The 19,566-nt window shown below is 45.9% G+C and overlaps 2 protein-coding genes and 1 non-coding gene across 3 annotated transcripts; 1 reads left to right on the top strand and 2 right to left on the bottom strand.

Moving 5' to 3' along the window:
• Positions 1 to 4,574: 4,574 nt before the first annotated feature.
• On the bottom strand, positions 4,575 to 5,322 carry LOC8031984. Its single transcript, XM_002408070.5, has 3 exons — positions 5,027 to 5,322; positions 4,844 to 4,962; positions 4,575 to 4,781 (listed from the first exon to the last, which is right to left on the bottom strand). Exons 1-3 carry the CDS (start codon positions 5,148 to 5,150, stop codon positions 4,641 to 4,643), a joined length of 384 nt encoding a protein of 127 aa, XP_002408114.1. The 5' UTR covers positions 5,151 to 5,322; the 3' UTR covers positions 4,575 to 4,640.
• Positions 5,323 to 5,642: 320 nt separating this feature from the next.
• On the top strand, positions 5,643 to 5,715 carry Trnak-uuu. The gene has a single exon. It is a non-coding gene; the product is annotated as a tRNA-Lys (tRNA).
• Positions 5,716 to 9,057: 3,342 nt separating this feature from the next.
• Positions 9,058 to 19,338, bottom strand: LOC121837375 (tyrosine kinase receptor Cad96Ca-like; the record flags this gene model as incomplete). The annotated part of the gene is given in 7 exon segments (XM_042292985.1): positions 9,058 to 9,713; positions 10,377 to 10,488; positions 10,545 to 10,673; positions 12,002 to 12,183; positions 13,661 to 13,771; positions 16,005 to 16,157; positions 19,167 to 19,338. Coding segments are annotated over 7 exon segments (1,131 nt in total), but the record flags the coding sequence as incomplete, so codon positions are not given.
• Between the last annotated feature and the right edge of the window lie 228 nt (positions 19,339 to 19,566).

Raw genomic sequence — 19,566 nt, 5'->3', positions numbered from 1 at the left:
GCTTCATCGTGTTTGCATCGGACATGTCTTTGCATGATGTGACATGTCTATCGTACGAGGAAGACTGTCTTTTGTACTTGCCAGACCATTCAACCGCCTCCCTTTCATCAGCTGACCACACTATGGGCGGAAGCTTGATCACGTGGCGAAAATGAGTTATGACTGCTACAACGAGCCCGCAGCTACCGCACTGTCAGCTCAGGAGTTGCGAGTTATGGACTTCCCAGCTCGACGGCAACGTGCCCTCGGCAAGTGCAAGCTTCCGTAACATGTATAAATTTACGGGCGTGATACCAGGCTGTGGCACTGGCTGCGGTAACGAGGCATGCACAGTAGTACCGTACGCATGTTGCCAAGCCCGCTTGTTCATCAACAAACAGTTAATGTACATTCGACTGTTTCCGACTGCTGGATATCCAACCGGAGGAAGCTGCTGCTCTATTTCCGCCAAGTCCTAAAGGCTGGTTCAAACATTTGCAACGGTTGCGTTCGCATGCAACCGAAACGACTGTAACGACAAAGTCACCGGGACAAGTGTTCGCCGTACACAGCATGGCACGCGATGCAAGAGGTAGCTTCGCGAAGTCATCCATGAGTCACGGTTTTTACAGTGTTTTGGTCGTTACGGTCGTCTCGGTTGCATGCGAACGCAACCGTTGCAAATGTGTGAACCAGCCTTTACCCTGCTGCGTAACCTGTCCAGAGCGCGGGAGTGCACGCTCCGGGCTGCGCGTGCGACATTTGGCGGTTGACACTAGGTCCGAGATAGCGCGCCTCCGAGCATGGGCCACCATGTGCAACGCTGGGCAGATGCCAACGTTTGTGCAAACAAACGTTGGCATCTGCCCAGCGCTGTCCCGTTTTTAGATTGTGATAACCGACAAGCTGCGTGCATGTCGAGATTTGTTTTCAAATCCCATATTTTGGAAGATATTTGGGTATAGCGAGATTATCTCTACAAAACCGCGTAGCGAGCTGCACTACAGATTTATTTTTTATGTCAAATCCCTTATTTAGTTCCCACCTCTTTTTTAGGCGTCCAACTGTTAGAGGGCAGCCAATAAGGTATAAATTAAACTAAATCAGTTTTTTCCCGCAGTGGACAAATAGAAGCTTAGCAATAATCTGAATAACTTCAGTTGAATTGACCCACATCAATTTTTCATTAAAAAATATTCAATAAAATACCATTCGTGCATAATTAAAATGACAAAACCTATGTTTGTTTGTTTCTTAACTGAATTTGGAATTGCAGTTTTATGTGAACTTTTAGACTTGTGCAAAACATCCATTTTTTAGTGCTCAAAATTATTCCAACATTTCGTTTACTTTTAGTTCTTAAGATAACCACTCAGATATGTCAATGCTAAATACACCATTAGTCATTGTGTGTTTCAAAAGCATATACACGGCAACATCCATGTTGCCGTGTATATGCTGCTTTTAAGCACGACTACACAGTTAGATGAGTGTTTGTAGAATCAAACTGTCTGCTTTGTAATGGGTGCTTATGAGTGGCTGCACAGAACTGGGAAAGCAAAAGCTGGACAGGACAATGCAAGCACATGATCTTAACATACCATCGACAGTGGAATGATGATTAAATATATGCTTGTACAACAAACATTATTTTTGCTGCTCCAAGAGCTGATCCCAAAAGATTCGGTCCAATTTCAACACTGGGAAAGCTTGCTGGTCTCCAAACGTTCAGAACTTCAATCAGATGAACAAAGCAGCCTTGAAATGTAATTTAGGGTGGCTCATGCCACCTGGCCATTTTTCAGCACGGTGTTTATTCCTCTCACAAGCTGTGTGCGGCGGCGTCAAGACAAGCCCGAGAGCAGTGTAAAATGCTTTGTGTGCACGAGCACTTGTGTAAGGAAGGCCATGTGCTCGCACTTCTCACGAAGCCGTCCACAAAACACAAGGTGACCGAGAGCCTCTCTGAGGACAAGTACTCTTTGTTGCCACTTAGCATACTTGTGGTGTACTTAAATTACTCTGATTTAATTAGTTTTTAAGTTATGCTTAATTCTGATCACTTCAGTAATTGTAATGCAATTACTTTTAACCTCAGTAATTGCAATATTTTTATTACAGTAACATTTTTAATAATTTTGTTAGGCTGGACCTTTGTTTTACAGAGGCATTGACAGGCCAAAAATGCACTGAGCGTCTGCCTCATTGTCCTTTTGCCAAATACAGGTGCTGTGAACGCACAGACACTGCACCAGGGTACCCATGATGGTCACACAGATGAGAAACTGCCAAAGCCACTGCACCTGTGAGGGTGCACAAAACATGCCTTCAAAAAGCTAGTGTCTGTCATTGTCAGGATGTGATTGTGATTTGTACAATGATTATCTTGTAACGACTCACGTCTTTGATTAAGATAATAATTAAGACTCTGAGCCCCATTGGATTGTTTTGACATACTACCAAGGCTTATAGATAAGTTTTGTTGTGAATTTTCATAATAAAAAGAACACTAACGCTCTTGGTGGTGTTGCAAAATAATAAAACAACTGACTCGTGTAATACTCAAAACTGTTCCCTTCCCACATCACGCTATTATTGAAGCAGGTGAAACAAATGCACAAATGCACACGTAGCAGAGGACGTAGGAGAAACTATAGTTCACACAGAAAGAACAAAATATTGAAACGGACCAAGGACAGACACTTACAGTTCTTTCAAAGAGCAAAAAAAATTTGATGTGTGTATGTTTATGCAGTTGGAAGTTAGTCTACCTCAGTGGGCATTTGGTGTGTCACCTGTAGATGAGAAATTTCACCAGCACGGTACAAACGCTAGCCTGGGGACGTGCACCACACAGTAGTGATACATGACCGCACGCCGGTACAATGCTCATCAAGATCGAAACAAGCGTGGGTGGGAAGATTGAACCCAGGATGATCAAAAAAGCTGTGCCGACTTTACTTAACAAGATTAACAATTTAATCAAACGTTTCGTCTCCCATGCGGGAAACATCATCAGTGAAACCTTCAAGCAGAAATGAGCGAAAAAGCTTCAACAGTCCTATTTAATCTTGCTAAGTAAAGTCGGCGCATTTTTTTTATCATTATGATTCCCGGCTTTTGGAATATTTTTGCATTGAACCCAGGATCCCTGGGTTCTGCAGCACGAGCTTTAGCTCCATGTGCTCCTAGCTAGTGTGCACTTTCAATGTGCAACGACACATTTATATGATGTCCATCGTACTACATTGCACCTCTTCTTTTTCAGGGAGTTAAATTCAGCAATCTTTATCTTTTTCTAGTATTTTAATTTCCTTTCGATTTCTCTGTGACTAAAGTGGCGTTCGTACTGCAATAGGCATTATATAAATGTGTCCTTGTGGTCGTTGGAAATACTGCCTCTATCCTTCGTCCATTTCAGTGTTTTATTCTTTTTGTGTGAACGTAAGGCACAAAACGTGATGAATGCAAAACGGCATATACTGAACCTTCAACGGAGACCAAAAAATAAAAAAATACATTTCAGTGAAGAAAAAATGCAATCACCTTAGCATAACCCAAGTCGGGTATCTCTCAAAGGCAAGTATTAGCAAAGTAATTGCATTACTTTCTAAAAGTAATGCATTATCATAATTATTCACTTTTTGTGTGCAAGTAATTTTAATTGTGATTAATTCCCTTTAAAGCCAAGTTGTTGCAATTGTAATTAAATTATTTTTCAGAATGAATTTACTCAATTATTTTTCAGAAGGAATTTACCCAAGTATGCCGTTTAGTCACACTTTCTGAGCATTTTCTCCGTGACTGCTTGCCATCAAAATTGAACAGCACTGCCTATTGAAATGGAAGGTACCTTGATGATCAACTACAATGCTGACTACTCCATATCCTGAAAAAAGAAGGCCCACTCAGACATGAGCCCTCTTTCTGCAATTTGGAGAAGAGATGCTGGACTTTGTTTCTCGCCCACTCACGTTTGAATTAACAGCCCCAAAACTCAAACCGTATGTCCTCCTGCTAAATCGTCGAATCCAGGCGATGCAATTTCTCCAGGTCGGCAACTTCTTTGGTCCTTCCTCCTCTCAAGTATTGAAAATTAAACAAAGGACAAGTGCCTGCTAGCTTACAAGATACCACAGCAGACTGCACATGGTTCAATCTAAGTTGCATTAGCGTCACTAGTCTGCATCTTGGAATTTATGTGCAACATTACGACTCATTAGTAGAAACGCTCCAAACAGTGGTTGGTATTTTCCAGGCAAGACATCGGCGACGAGCTACAAGAGTATTTTGCTCCTGCAGCTTCGCTGGCATATGTAAGAAGATAACCGACAAAAATGGACTTGGGCTTTCAGCGTTCATTCTTGTGACATTTAGTCCCAGGAGAAGGGACAGGATGGAGGACAGGTTCCCGTATAAATCTACCTCAGGTCTCTAGGAGGTTCACGTTCTAATTCCTGCAAGCTTCGAATGCCTTCGTGTTTGATTACAAGTCGTGTTTGTAATGCCTCTGTGATGCCCCTTCTGCCCCACTCTTAAAGGTATTTACATTAAAGCAGCTAGCTGGCGTTCTTGCTTTAACAGTAATACTTAAATAAAATGAATTAAATTTATTAATCCTACATGTAACGAGCGTGGGTTGCCGGTGCTACTTGGTTGATTCAACGAACTTTCCTCAGCATCTTGGCGATGGGGTATTTTCTGAGGAGCGTGTTGGCTTGTTGGGACGTGAGCTGCGAAGGCTTCAATCCGGGCGTCAAGATGCCCTGAGATCCGGTCTGTCGGTATTCGGCGTTCTTCAGCTGAAACGAAAGGGCAATCGGATCAGACACCGCCGAGCGGGCGCGGACGGTGTTAGACCTACCAGGTGGCGATCGTAGCAGCTTTGGAAGGCCGACGCCTCTTGCGGGCAGTTGTTCGAGTCGTAGTTCTTTTCCGACAGGCAGGCGAAGAGAGTCATCATCTCCGGCAGACATGCGACGTCTGCAAAGAACGCGAGGGTTCACTGCAGAGCACACCGTCGGAGTTCACCAAACCCGCTGCTCACCCGAAGACTTCCCCTTCTTGCCCGACACCTTGTCTTTGAGTTCCATCGGTAGCAACTCTCGGAACTTGATCGGGGGCTTCGCAGGCCACCTGCCGTTGCCCTGTAAGGAGTCCGTAGACCGCATTCCCGATTATTCGCTAGTCCAGCTCGGCCGACCTGACTTTGTGGGAAGAATTGTTCGACTTTCTCCGTCGTCGAGTGTGGCTGAGCACGTCGAGAGCGTGGTGACGACCAGCTTCGATCGGATTGTTGGATTCGGCCCGGGTGCTAGCCGATTCGGCTCTGAGTCTGCCTGCCTTGGTATGTTTTGCCTAGAAAGCGTTTAGAAAGTGTGAAAATACAAATGAAACGTAATCTCTAAGTTGTATATCAGTGTTGGATTTATGAATGAGTCACTACGTAGGAAAGCAGAACGAAGACATTTCCAAACAAATTTAGCCGCCAGAAACTGTCACAACAGGTGCAAACCAATGTGCAGATATGGTTTTGTTTGCAATGGCTCTGCATAATGAAATTATGAAGTGAGAGAAACGCAAAAAGTCTAAGTTTAGTTCTGAAAAGGATAACAGTGGTAGACGCGTTTTAAATTATAACATCGAACTCCCCAAATCAGCGCGCCCGGATAGCTCAGTCGGTAGAGCGTTAGGCTTTTAACCTAACGGTCCGGGGTTCGAGTCCCCGTTCGGGCGTCGATTTTTTTTGTTTTGCGGGTCAACTTTCGTTTTGTGTACACTGATTTCTTTTATATAAAACACAACATAAGGCGAGTGTGCATTTAATGCATGCAGATGAGACAATTAAAACAACGAACAGGTTTGCACAGCTTATCAGCAAAACTTTTCATTTTGTTATCTTGAAACCTTGTTTCAGTAATTTCTTTCTTATTTCTTGCTTCCTTGACAACAAACAGTTTTCTGCGTCTTGTTTTAATTTTTTTTTTCCAGCTTCTACCAATCTTTTAATTTTCGAATTGCATTACTTTCAAGCTTTAAACCGCTTAGAACACGTCTCACACTATGCAAATTGTATTTTTCCTGGAAGTAGTTACGTAGTTCTTTTTAGTATATTTCTTAAATTGTTTGCAAAATTTGTAAAAATATTTTACCTCTTTGAACTATAATGGCTCAGCTTGAATGTGTATATTAGATGAATAGAAACGCCGGAGATTTTCTTTTCGTTAAAAAAAAATCTTTGGAATTGCAAATCACATACGGTTAGTCATATCACTAACAAAATATATGTCTGTTGAACATGTTAATGTTCAAATAAATAGAAAAGCTGAAACTCCGTGAGAATGTGACGCTAGCGGTGGCGATAAAATGCGAAAATTTGAGCACATGACTTTACCTGGATCAAAAGATGCAAAAGAAAAGCAAATATTCGCTACGCCGTCCCTAAGCCTAATAATATTCATCAAACATGACAGAAACCCAGAGACTGAGGGTAAAAACGATACATACATGATGCACTAAAAGGTATTTTAGTGTATATGTCGTTTTTACCCGCAATCTCAGTTTTTTTTTTTTTTTTTCAAGCTTAATACTTAGCTTGTTTGCGCCCTTCATTAAGTCATCAAATTTAAATTTGAGATTCTGGGCGCGTGTATCAATTATGTTATAGTGAAACAAAACTTATGGGCAAGAAAGAAAACAATATTGTCTTTCTAACTGGCAAGTTTTCTTCACTGAAATTAAATAAATGCTAAAGGCGCCCGAAATTGCAAATATCGGTATGATGAAGATTAAGCTTAGGTAAACGTTGGCTGATAGAGGATTTTTATTTTTCGTTCGTTTTTTTTTTTTTTTTTATTCAGGTGACGTCATGTGCTCGAATTTTCGCATTCTATCACCGTCACTTTCTCACTGGGTTTCAGCTCTCCCCCCAGTTGTGTGTTACCGTAAAATTTCTTGGAAGTTCGTGTCTGTCAGTACTTTTATCTTGCCTTCCAAAATTTGATAGAGAAATGAAAACATTATTTATTTATTTATTTTAACTTTGGGAGGGTGCCAACCTTTGTCAGGAATATGCATTCTACTGTAAATAGATGGGTATGTTTAAAGTAACGCATATTGCGTTCGAATACCACGTCAGTAAACTGCATCACCCCGCGAGCATTTTCTGCGAATTCACAATTGAGCCTTCTGGTAGAAAACTTCCTCTGCCTGGCTGACCCACCATAAAACCTTCGGACACCCGCGAACAGCTTGAGTCTGGCACTTACCTTCCCTGGCGTCCCCTCCTTTTTTATTTGTTTGTTTTGTTTACATGTGTGTTTACGAGCAAATTCTGCAATCTTCCATTGGTTGTGTTCTCGATGATCCGCGTTATTCCCAAATATGTCCCCTCCCTGTCATTTTTGTTCTTTCTCTTATCTTCTTTTATTCACTGACCCGTATGACTGATCTGTTCCTGTCAACTTTTGTATTTAATGCCCAGCCATGGGTACTTGCATAAATAAACTTAAACTCACTGCGTAAATAAGTCCTACTTTCCTCTTCTTTTTCTTTTTTTGACGAACCGGTTGCGTTATACATTTCTCCTCAGCTATTCCGGGGCACTTTCGTGCTTCTGCGGAAAGGAGCAGATGTCGCCATCTCAAAAGCGTGCTCACGCGTGTCTCTTGGCGTATAGGTCAGAACGTCAAAGACATCTCTGGGCATCCATCTATGGCCAAGCGCGGGACAAAGCGTTGGCCTCTTGATCTAGATTAGTGGAACAGCGGTGCATGCAGGTGACTGTGCAGGTAAGGGTGGAGGACACTTCTGGCACAGCGGGCAAGGACTATACTTCGTTTCAGCTTCGGTCCGAGCGCGGCCGATGTTATGAGCCGAAGGGCCAATCAAACAGCGAAAGAGGCACAACGTCATGGCGTGCTCTCTGCAGTTGATAGGACCAGCCGGTATTCACCGTCTCTCTGTGCGTGCTCCTCCGCCGGCTAGTCTTATCAAGCGCAGAGCACGCCATGACGCTGCGCTTTTTGCGGTGTTTGATTGGCCCTTCGGCTCATAACATCGGCCGCGCTCGGACCGAAGTCGACAGTGAACTGGAATATTTTTTTCCGGATAGCGGTCTAGGAGAAGCGGAGGTGACAATGCACTTTTTTCCACTGGTGTAAGGACTGTTGTTTTTCCTTTCTTTTTTTTTTTTTTTTTTTCTTTTCGGTAGGTGATGCCCTTCCACAGGACAGTCCAACTGACTCCGGCAGGACTGCGGTCATTTCACCATATCTCGAGCAGCTTGCACACGCGTGTTTGACACCGGACCTCGGAAGACGAACATCAAAGGGACGAACTGCGATAAACGATGCGCGGACGTTCGAACTGCCTTGGTCGTGTTTATGGAAAGTTTTTGAATGTGCCGGTGAGACCGAGAAAAAATATATCCAAAAACAAACTTCCTGTCGGCTACAAAACGTTTGAGGTGAAGTCTGGGACAACATGCGAGTTTGAGGCTATAAACTCTCAAAATCATAAAATAATATTAAGTAATGTATTTTGAATTACTTTCTTATGTATTACATTGCATCGTATCTTTCCATGCAACTCTAAGGCAGCCACAAAAGTCTGATTCCTCCCCGATTCAACTTGGAACCCGATTTTTACCCCCGAAACATACACACATATATATATATATATATATATATATATATATATATATATATATATATATATATATATATATATATATAAGAAACCGGGCAAATAAAGTTACCGAATGGTACTTGTTTTCTTTACAACCCTGGTTTCCTACAAGTATAATTAACGCGTCGCCATAAGATGAATTATAAACAACATTAATTACACAGAATTTACTAAGACCCCGATCAATTAAATATTAGACAGATCGTATCCATTAGTTCCTACCTGTGAGCATTCTTGAGTTCAAGATCTTGGATTGAAAAAAAGTTTAAATTATAATCAGACATGCAGACCGATAAATGTGCTTAGCATACGACGCAAAGTAGCTAGCAGCAGCAATATTGTAACTTCTGTCACGTTTAGTTTGAACTGTGAGTATACGAAACATATAACTGAGTTCTTCAATCAACGCAAGTTTACTTACAAAAAAAAAAAAAAAAAAATCGCATCATCGGTTTGTTAAACCGCACACAGCAACCTACAGAAACCAGGAAATCTCCGGCCCGTGGCCACCGTCAAGACAATGACGCCGGCGTTTGTTGCAGACCGAGGGGCATGGAAACCCCCAACTTCGTCTTTTGCCGACCAGCCCCTCGAAGCAAGTTCCGATGCACGTCCGGGACAGTTCTCCGGAATCACACCCTCTTCCAGAAGGACGAGGCCGGCATCTTGGGACCGTGCGCTTCGTGGATGACGTCTCGTAGAGCGAAGAACAACCGGCGACGGCAGAGCGGCAACTGAGGCGCATGCGCGGCGCCTCCGCGAGTCGACGGCCCTTCAAAGCTTCTCGTCGACGCCGTAGTACACGTTGTAGTACGCATGCTCTGGGAAGTTGTCCAGGTCGATGTAACCGGCGTTCAGCTTGATGAGGCTGTCCAGGTCGGAGCAGAGCTGCTCGAAGCTGGGCCTCTCGTTGGGGTTCGGGTTCCAGCAGGCCCTCATCAGGCGGTACAGCTCCCAGCGGCAGTGGGTCGGCTGCGACATCACGTGACCGTCGCGCACGTGGCGGATCACCTCCTGAGCGCCCAGGCCGGGGTAGGGCGTCGAGCCTGCGGGAAGACAATCGCGTCCGAAACCACGCCGGGTGTGTGATGTTTTCGTACCTTGCCACGGCATACTTGAGCCAGAGTTCCTCGCGCAAGCCCGTTAGTGTTCCCCTTTTCGAAAAGGGTGTCTAGGTATTGAAAGAAATGGGGAAGAAGTAGGTGGTACTTTCGCTCCATTTATTCTCCTCCACTGGTATCAAAAGTGGCTCCTCTAATAATGTATTCGTACGGCCAAATATATATCTAAAAACAAAAAAAGTACGTTATATGGCTGCGAGGAGGAAAGGTGAGACGGAAAGGGAAGTTCAGAAAATCCGAGCGAGCATGCGCAAGACTGAGTTGCGCTTATATTCCAGCTAAGCCGACAGTGCAATAGAAACAAGTGGCTCGACTGACCAATTAACCGCCTTCCTTACATTACCTGAGCCTGCTCTCTGCTCGTGGGTAGGGGCGGGAGGGTGATCAAGTGGTGAAGGATGAACGTATGACTGATCCTGCGAGCACGTAGCTTCCGCCGCTGTTTGTCTTTTCGGTATGATTACTCATTGCGCGAAAAGAAAACCAAAAACCACTAGGCGCATGTCCAGGAACAGTGGTAGAAAATTACATCTCCGGTAACGGTGTGCTAAATGTGCAGGCTCCGTGGCCTTTTGCTCCCCGACGTACCCAAAGTGACGATTTCCCACAGCAGTATTCCGAACGCCCAGACGTCGGACTTGAAGGTGAACACCTGAAGGTACAAGCACTCCGGAGCCATCCACCGCACCGGGAGGGCGCCCTGTAAGACATCGAGGTTCCTGAGATCCCGGCTCGGAAACAAACGAAGTCCCTTGCCTTGGACTTCTGGTGGTAGACGTCTGTCTCGGAGTCCCTAATGCTCCTGGAGAGTCCGAAGTCGGCGACCTTGCAGCAGCCGTGTTCGTCGACAAGCACGTTCCGGGCGGCCAGGTCCCGGTGGATTATCTACGACGACGGCGCCACTTACACTTTAGGAACATTTCCTAGAACTGTTCTGAACAATGGCTAACTTTACCTTCATACAAATATAGAATAGGCGTAAACTCTTCGCGCTAGTTTGTGAACTAAAAAATTAAAAAAAAAAAATCCATTATGAGGATTGGACTTTTTCTTTCTACTGCCCATTTATTTATTCTATAACAAACGCAACAAGCGGGGAAAGAGTTTTTCCTTTATGGATTTGGACTTGCCAGAACACTCAGGGGCACTGGGGCAGTAAGCGTTAGAAGTGGTAGAAACAAGAAAAGCGTCGGTTCAAGACCCAGAGGACCAGTGTTGACCTGACAAGGTAAGTAAATGCACGAGGAAAAAAATGGCCATCCCCAATGCCAGCTTCCGTTGACTTACATTTCAGCGTAAATTTGCCATCAAATTGGTCATTTTTACGTGCTTTTTATGTCACCTAATCAACGCTGATAGAGGCCGGGTTAGATGTATAAGCTACGTGCCTTCCGGATGTGTGACGCAATATTCCCCCGCTCCTTTGTTGCGCGTGCTGTTAGTGCCACCGACACCGGGGGTACCGTGGGTCATGGTCTCGGGCATGTCGTTGTCCCAGCGATGCTGGGGGGAGGCATCGTTCTGCCGCGGGCCCGGACGTCCGACCACTAGACACGGTTGCATACGGTTGTCCTGGTTCAACAAACTCTTTCCAATCCGAGTCGTCGGCTGCCACGGAAAGTGATATTCGTTTTCCACCGCCAAGCGCAACAAGACCTGTGTTATCCTCGGATACAATGTAACTACGTATCGCGCGCGCAAAAAAAAAAAAAAAAAAAAAAAAAGAAAGCTTGTGAAGTTTTGGTTTTTGGCCAGCGGCGCGTTTAGAAAAATTATTAAAGTTCGGGACAATTAATTTGTTAAATATTTTCGCGTAAATCATTTTTCTAACATTAAGCGCTTGGATTGCGCTTGGATAAAAAAACAAAAAAACAGAAAACGCGTGCAAAAACAAAAAGAAGGGTTTTCCCAAACGTTATAAAATGCCGGCCGTGCTTTACAGACATTTTAACTCTGGAAAGTGGGGACAAGGAGGACAACACGACACAGATCTCTTTATGCATGTCTAAATAAGGTTGATATAGGGTTTTCGATGATGCCCGGCAAGTTTCTAAGTGAGACCATGCCCTTAGACTTAATATTAGAAAAAGTAATTAGGCGAAAATAATTGACAACTTAATTACTCCGAAAAACACTAAATAAATAAAACTACACGTTCGAAAGCTTTTTGCTGAGCCTGATATGCGCCAAGTTAAGTTCTGGCGAAGTCTCACCCCTCGGCTGCCGATGTAGTGCATGCCCTGCGAGACCTGCTGGGCGAACTGGGCCAGGTCCCTGGGGCCCAAGGCGCCGTCGCACTCGGGGCTGTTGTAGTACGCGCCCCGGGCCCGGTGCTCCCGCAGGAAGCCCAGCAATTTGCCCCGGGACACCAGCTCCATGATGAGCAGCAGCGGCTCTGCGAGCGTCCCATATCTTCCCCGTCACGGACCGTCTGAGCTTTTCTCCGAACTCGCGTATGGAAGGTAGCGTAGAATACGCTATATAATCGCAGTAAACAAGATTATGGCGTTTTTTCTGCTTAGTGGTTGCGGTTCTGTCTACAGTTGGGAGCCCTCGGGACCACGTTACAAGCGCAAGTGTGGCGTTAATTACGTGCGTCCAAAGAACTGCGACGCGACGGGGGCTCTGTCACCTCCTGTCACTTTATTGGCGGGCTAAAATTTGTGTTGCTTGTATGTTTAAACAACCTCGATATTTATAAATAGCCAGATATTTAAAAGAATTGTTATTCACACACTACAAGAAAAAATACAAAAAAAAAACACCTATTTTCAGATAGTACCGACGTCTCTGCTATACCCCTGACTTCATGACCATGCATGGGCTATGATTACGAGCAAGAAGTTCGATGGTACGTGTAAAACGCCCGGTAGAAGCTTGGAGTACGGCACTGAAGTTCACAGTGTGACGTTAGTGACGAGCTTGAACATTCCTCATATCTCCGTCAATTCAAAAGTATGCGCGTACAAAGCCTGCGCCACCGCTTCGATGCGACGTCGGAAACCTGATCGACACTGCGCGACACATTTTACTAAGACTGGATATTGACGAGCACCAAACTTTACCATCTCCCCGAATGAGCACAGACTTCCACTATTTGTTTTCATCCCAGCCTTTCGATTCTAAGAAGAAAAAAGTGGAAGCCGTTTACAACTGCCTGTAACGCCGAATTAGAGCGCAGCTCTTGAGGAGGAGGAGGGAAGGGTACTTGGGGGGGGGGGGGTCAACTGACCGGGGGGATCACGTGACCTTGGGGGGTCACGTGACCTTGGGGAGTCACATGACCTGGGGGGTAACATGACGATGACAATGCCGATGATGTCATCAGTGACTCACGGATGACGTCATCAGTGATGATGACGATGCGGATGCCGTGAAGTCATCAGTGACGTCACTGATGACGTCATCAGTGATGATGACGATGCTGATGCCGGTGACGTCATCAGTGACGTCACTGATGACGTCACCAGTGATGATGACGATGCGGATGCCGATGACGCCACCAGTGACGATGACGTCATCGGGGGGGGGGGGGGTCCCGTGACCTCGGGGAGGGGGTCACGTGACCTCGGGGAGGGGGGGTCACGTCCCCCCCCCCCCCCCCCGAGGTCACGTGACCCCGGGGGGGGGGGCTCGCGCGGTGCGTTATGGGACATTTCCCATAATGCACCGCGCGGTTACGCCGACGGCGACGCCGCTCAAGCCGGGAATGGGCGCCTAAGAGCTACGCTCTAAAAAATGCAATCGTTTGTTGGTGCTAACTGTGTTATATTTGTATAGCTGGTACCTCGACATTTCTACGCCACATAATCAACTCGGAGTCGGCGATACAGCTTCGTGCATCTCGTTCCGTTGTGGAAAGGTCGCCTCACCGTCTCGAGTGCAGCAGCCGAGGAACTCGACCACGTTGGGGTGCTTGCCCAGCTCCCGCATGACTTGCATTTCGCGGATGAGGTCCCGCTTCTCATCGTTGTTCGCGTACTCTGCAACAGTCAGGGCCTCCGCGTCAAGATGGAAGACCTCGATAAAACAACTTCCCGCGGATGGAAATGACCCTCTCCACGAGTTTCTACGTATACTATGACAGAAGTAAAAAGAAGGCGCAGCTGGTGAAGTTTTAACATAATGAAAACCCGAGACATTCTGGCATGAACCGCCTTGGAACGGCACAGTTGGACAATGATACGGCAGAGGTTCTCTGCCACCTCGCTCAGCAACCCCAAAAGTGGACTCCGGCAGCCAGTGGGTCAGCCACGGATGCCAGCGCTTCTACAACCAACCGCAGGGATCCACGACAACCCCGTGAGCCGGCGCTACGTCTCTTGTTGGCGTTCCGGGAATGATATATTGGGCGTTCAAAAGACGCGAGGCACACCGGTCGGAAACCGATGTGCCAGGCACCATAGTGTGCAGTGTGCTTGCAGTCTTCTGTGGATTAAAGATACATCATGCGACGGTGCAGTTCAAGAGTGCATGTTTGAAATAGCATATTTGCGAGAAAATCACGCGCTTTCAAAAACATTCTCAACAGTTACTGCCACGCCAAACGATACATCCTTTGTATCGACCATCACGGACTTCAGTTTATAAATTTCTATAGGGGACGTTGGCAATCTAAAAAAGCATTTGCCAATTACTGCTAAACAAGAGGCCCCAAGGCATGCCGTTGTTACCCCCTTCAGCAGTGCTGAAGACACACGCTCCTTGCGAAGACAGTCCCTTTAATGTGCGTGCTGCGGCATTATAGACGGCTTAAAATGCTGACGCTGAGCGTTTCTGCATAAGGCCATAAGACCAAAACACAGTGAGGGCGCAGGCGAGCTGGTGTAAGTTTACCATTACGTTAAAACACCTAAGACGGTGTGAAAAAAAAAACAAAAATAAACACACACACCTTGAAACAACCAAAAGTAAAAGAAACAGGAAAAGATATCAGTCAGACGACGTCTTAAACTCACATAATAAGTTTTTTCAGTAAACCTAAGGTCCGTCACCAACAAAATCCTCAGAACATCCACCTCGCCGCCGAATGCCCCCTGGGAGATTCCACTGGGGATGCAGCCAACAGAATACTACAAAAGATCAAGATGGATCCGTTTATTAAAATAATCGCTAGAATTTATTAGTACATCCATATAAAAGAAAGAAGCTATTGTCCCGCTAAGGCTAGCCAGAGCGGAGGCAAATGTTTGTTTCCCCCGACCTCAGCAAAGTCCGAACAATACGTCGTTAGTTTCTGAACGATGTCAGTTCATCTGAGCTCCGCTTTACACGAAGCTTTCGGGGTCAGAGTCAGCGCTTACACATTTTTAGTTGTTGCTGAGGCCTTGGTTTCAATGGTATATGTTAAAGGTTTACTGAATAAACTTATTAGCCGAGTTTGATACGTTGTCTGGCTGACTTCTTTCCCTGTCTCCTCTACTTTGGTTGTTTCAAGGTTTTTTTCACAACCAGTCTCAGGTGTTTTAACATAATCGTAAGCTATAAGACCGTTATTTGAGAACACTGTCCTCCGAACGGAAGTGTGGTTTGAAACGTGCCGCACGGTCCAAACGTGCCACATGCCAGAACAAGTTGTGGATTGCAAATGCTTTCCCTAGTGAAAGATCTTATTTGCATTAGAAATTTCTTGGTCCAATAAACACATATGGTCGATCAGATTGTGTAAGTAAGGACCTTGCATGAGTATATGAGAAGTTATAAGGAACTCATAAAAATTTGCATTAAAATTAGCATAGAAGTTTATTTTAAATTAATGACAAGTTTCTTATAACTTCTTATATAATCTTATATTTTTCTTATATGATCTCATCTGAGCATATCTGTTTATGGGACCGAAAAAAATATTATATACATAAAAAAATTCCTGAATGCTGTCTCCCCTTCTCCCCCCCCCCCCCTCTTTTTTTAAAAAAAGGGGGGGGGCTTTTTGTTTTTGTTTTTCGGACGTTGGGAATTTTGCAATATTGTACACTCTGTTGTGAACTTTTATTGCGGTGTATTTTTTTTTTGTGCCTGGTTTTGTTTGACTATAGATTAACTTAGGTGCTGACAAAGCTGTTTTATATCTTTATAAGGGGCAGGTACTTGCCAAACTTCACCCAAGAAGGTTTTCTTTTTACTTCTTTTTTTACCATTATGGAGTTAAGGTTGAAATGATTGAATGAATGAATGAATTAATGAAAAGGCCAACTGAGGCGCGCCTTGGATGCGTACCCTTGAGCGTCTTAACGGCCACGGTGCGAGCGGGGCCGCCGGGGTCGACGGCCGTGGCCTTCCAGACACGGCCGAAGTTCCCTTCGCCCAGGACCTTCTCCAACCGGACGCAGCTCCTGGGAAACTCCTCGGGGCCCGGCGGGTCGGGGGCTGCTGCGCCGGGGGCCTGTGGATCACACCCAGACGTCGGCCACCGCGCGGCCGATAAAATAAGATCAAGCGCAATGGGTGGAAAAGCGGTCAGCAGCAGCATGCAACGGAGTACTGCTCATTGCTATGAATATACCAGATGATCCCAGCACATATGCGGCGACCCGGCAAAAAGGCGCGTAGTTCTTGGCGGAAATTATGATCAGATTCGATGACTGCGCCATTCTACTTTCGCCCTGGATCCCTGGATAAATCGATGCAGGCAGTGAGCACACCTCCCGTTCAGTTACCCTAACAGAGGGTACTGCAAATACTCGCTTGCCCTCGCCCACTGTATACCTGCGTTGTTTCCGTGAATTCCGTTCCTTATATAAGGTCACCTTCGTCGTCTGTTGCAGGTAGTTATAGTATACAGGGCGTTCCCAGCAATCCTTTCGGCGTCGCAGAAGGCGCTGCGCGTTTCGCGATAGGTCTGTGCCCAGACAGAGCATGTAGTCCTCAACATCTCTTTTCTGATGGAACTTGGTCGTCTTTCGTGCGAAGTTCCAAGACACGCGACAACCGTTCCTGTTCGTGTTGGCGACATGTACGCCCGGCTCACAACTCACATCCGCGTTCCCGCCATCCTGTCTCTTCTACAAATCGTGTATGAATAATCCACCACTTATCAAAATCCTCACAACATCCCTATCTCAGGCTAATGCCTCTGGGAGATTCCACTGGGGATTCAGCCAACAGCGTACTACAAAAGATAGAAATTAACCCGTCCATTAAAATAATCGTTAGAATTTATTAATATATCTATATAAAAGAAAGAAGCTATTATGCCGCTAAGGCTAGCTCCCAGAGTGGAGGCAAAGGTTTATTTACCCAACCTCAGCAAAGTCCGAACAATACGTCGTTAGTTTCTGAATCTGAGTTCATTTGAGCTACGCTTTACACGAAACGTTCGGGGTCAGACTCAGCGCTAACACATTTTCACTAGATATGTTCATTGAAAACACAAACCCATCCCTATACACTGGCGAAAACCGCGAAGAGCCGCGATCATCCACGTGCCAATAGACATATTTGACCCACCAGAGAACGAAGAACAATATCGGATAAAACTTTGAGGAGCGAAAACTTCTTCTCGTGTCGGTTTTATCAGTCGCTGACACCGCGGTGAATGTCTTTTCAGTGATTTCCCGGCCGTCAAACTCACAAGCACCGCGCAGAGGCATGCATATTCCATATTCAGCACAGCATCTCCTGATTCAAGCGGAGATAAACCAATCCTCATCTTTCGTGCCTTGGCGTATATACGTTAGATTCCTGGTTTCACTGTTATTTTTAACAACTCACTATACTTCCCCCTGCCATGTAACATAATGGCATAATCTGTCGGGTCAGATAGCGTGCATCTGGAGCACCGGTATTTTTAGAAATGCTGCATCATCTGACAGGGACGGATTTAAGGGGGGGGGGGGGGGTAGAAATAAATATGAATGCTTAGTTTTTGGTGAAATGGCAAATATTAGGTCAACAAAAGAGATCTGTGCAACGTGCAACGCTACGCCCCTCCCCCCCCCCCCCCCCTTTCCTTTCTCCCAAAGCATGAACCATAAATTTGTCTCTGTCATCTGAAATAATTATTTAATTAAACATGTCCTAGTGGCCGCCTTTGTCCACACCTATACAATATTGCTGGATGTGTGTGTGCGCGTGCGCGTGCGTATGGTAAAGTTCTACATGTATTTTTTCGGTTAGTCCCCCCCTCCCTTCTTTTTTTTTTAATCCGCACCTACTAATTAAGAAGAAATAAACACCCTGTAGAGAGCAACGCTGAACGCGGGTATAGGTTTGCGATTGCCGATGTTCGAAACTTATACTGTTCAATGAAATCGAATAATTTGTGAGCGCAGACGCTGGCAAACGCGGGTATACATTCGAAGGGGGTCCAAGTTTCGAACGTCGCGCCTTTGGGTGTCGCCAGGCTCCCCAGTCCCACTGCCCAAATAACACATGTACGACGAAACCGTCCGATCCGACGTCCGACCGCGCAATACGACGGTCGGAGGCGAGGGTTTTCAACGCTCTCTGATGCTACGAAAACCCTCTCCCCTCAAGGTCATTCCGGCAGTCCGCACGTCGGATCGGAAGGTTTCGTCGTACATGTGTTTCGCGCTTTAATACAATATACCCGCAAAATGCGAACAGAAATCCTTTGGGATCTGGTGAGTGTATCTCGGGGACAAATGCGAGAAATACGTACAACGACCTCTGGTGGGGACAGGGACATCCCAGAGATATCCCAAAATGGGCGCGCGGGATATATCATGGACATCGTGGGGAGATAGATGCTTTCAGTGTGCGCCGAGCAGGCACGTAGCCAGGTTGGGGGGGGGCATTGGGTTTGGGTTCCCCCCCGCCCCTCCCGAAATCTTCCATTTTGCTGGGGCCTCCTCTCCCCCCTCCCCCTCATAAAGCATTTTGTCATGCCCCCCCCTCCCCCCCCCCACAAAATCCTGGCTAAGTGCCTGACGCCGAGCCATTGGCGGAGATAAATCTGCCCAAAACCTACGTTCACAACATGAACACCTTATTACACAGGCGAACGCCTCCGAATGGTCAGATGAAGAGATGAAGGGGTGCGAGAGGAATTAAAGGAAAAAGCGAATATCCTATAGTCCGTTGCAACTCTTGAAGGTAGGGTGAGGGAAAGGCAGGCCAGGGAGGGGGGAGCAGATGAACAAATACTTTACTACGGTATTTATACTTTACTAAAGTATTTGGATGAACGCTGGAGAAGAGAGGGGGAAACCTCCTTCTCTCTTTAGTGTTCCGTCTGCTTCCTCCTTCCTGACCCTCCTTTCCCTCGCCCTACCTTCTTGAGTTTCGATTAGTCGCTGTTCTGTCAGGGTACAATGACTGTACGCGAGTTCTCTCTCGCTACAAATTTCTCCAAATTTACCGTATCTATTCTTTTTTTTTTTTGTCAATTCTTCGCAGGATACGCGCATTATACCACACAGGCCCGCAAAGCTGGTTCAGGGTCATCCGCAGTTTTGGGCGGACTCACCGTGGCCACCAGCTGGCTGATCACCTTGCCGTACTCTCTGTTGTACGCCTCTTGCACGTAGGCGTACTTGGTCGGCGTCTCGTGGCCCGACTCCTTGTCCTCCGCAGGGGCCGTCGCCGGGACCTCACCCTGCGCGCAAGAATCGCCACCTTCGTCCATTGTGCCGAAGTCGAGGACATCGTGGAAAGTATCCTCCGTTTCACTCTAAGTCTGACAACAACTAAAGATCCGATAGAGCCAATCAGGCAGCGGCAAAAGTTATATGTATTTGGTGAATTTTTATATAAAATGTTCGCTCTTTTTTTTTTTTTTGCTTTTGTATGTGTTAATTACTATTATGACAATTCCTCC

This window comes from Ixodes scapularis, unplaced genomic scaffold (genome assembly GCF_016920785.2).
Source record: "Ixodes scapularis isolate PalLabHiFi unplaced genomic scaffold, ASM1692078v2 PGA_scaffold3__209_contigs__length_174095766, whole genome shotgun sequence".
NCBI lineage: Eukaryota > Metazoa > Arthropoda > Arachnida > Ixodida > Ixodidae > Ixodes > Ixodes scapularis.
The sequence above is the reverse complement of the archived record's forward strand: the minus strand, read 5'-3'. Positions and strand labels throughout refer to the sequence as shown.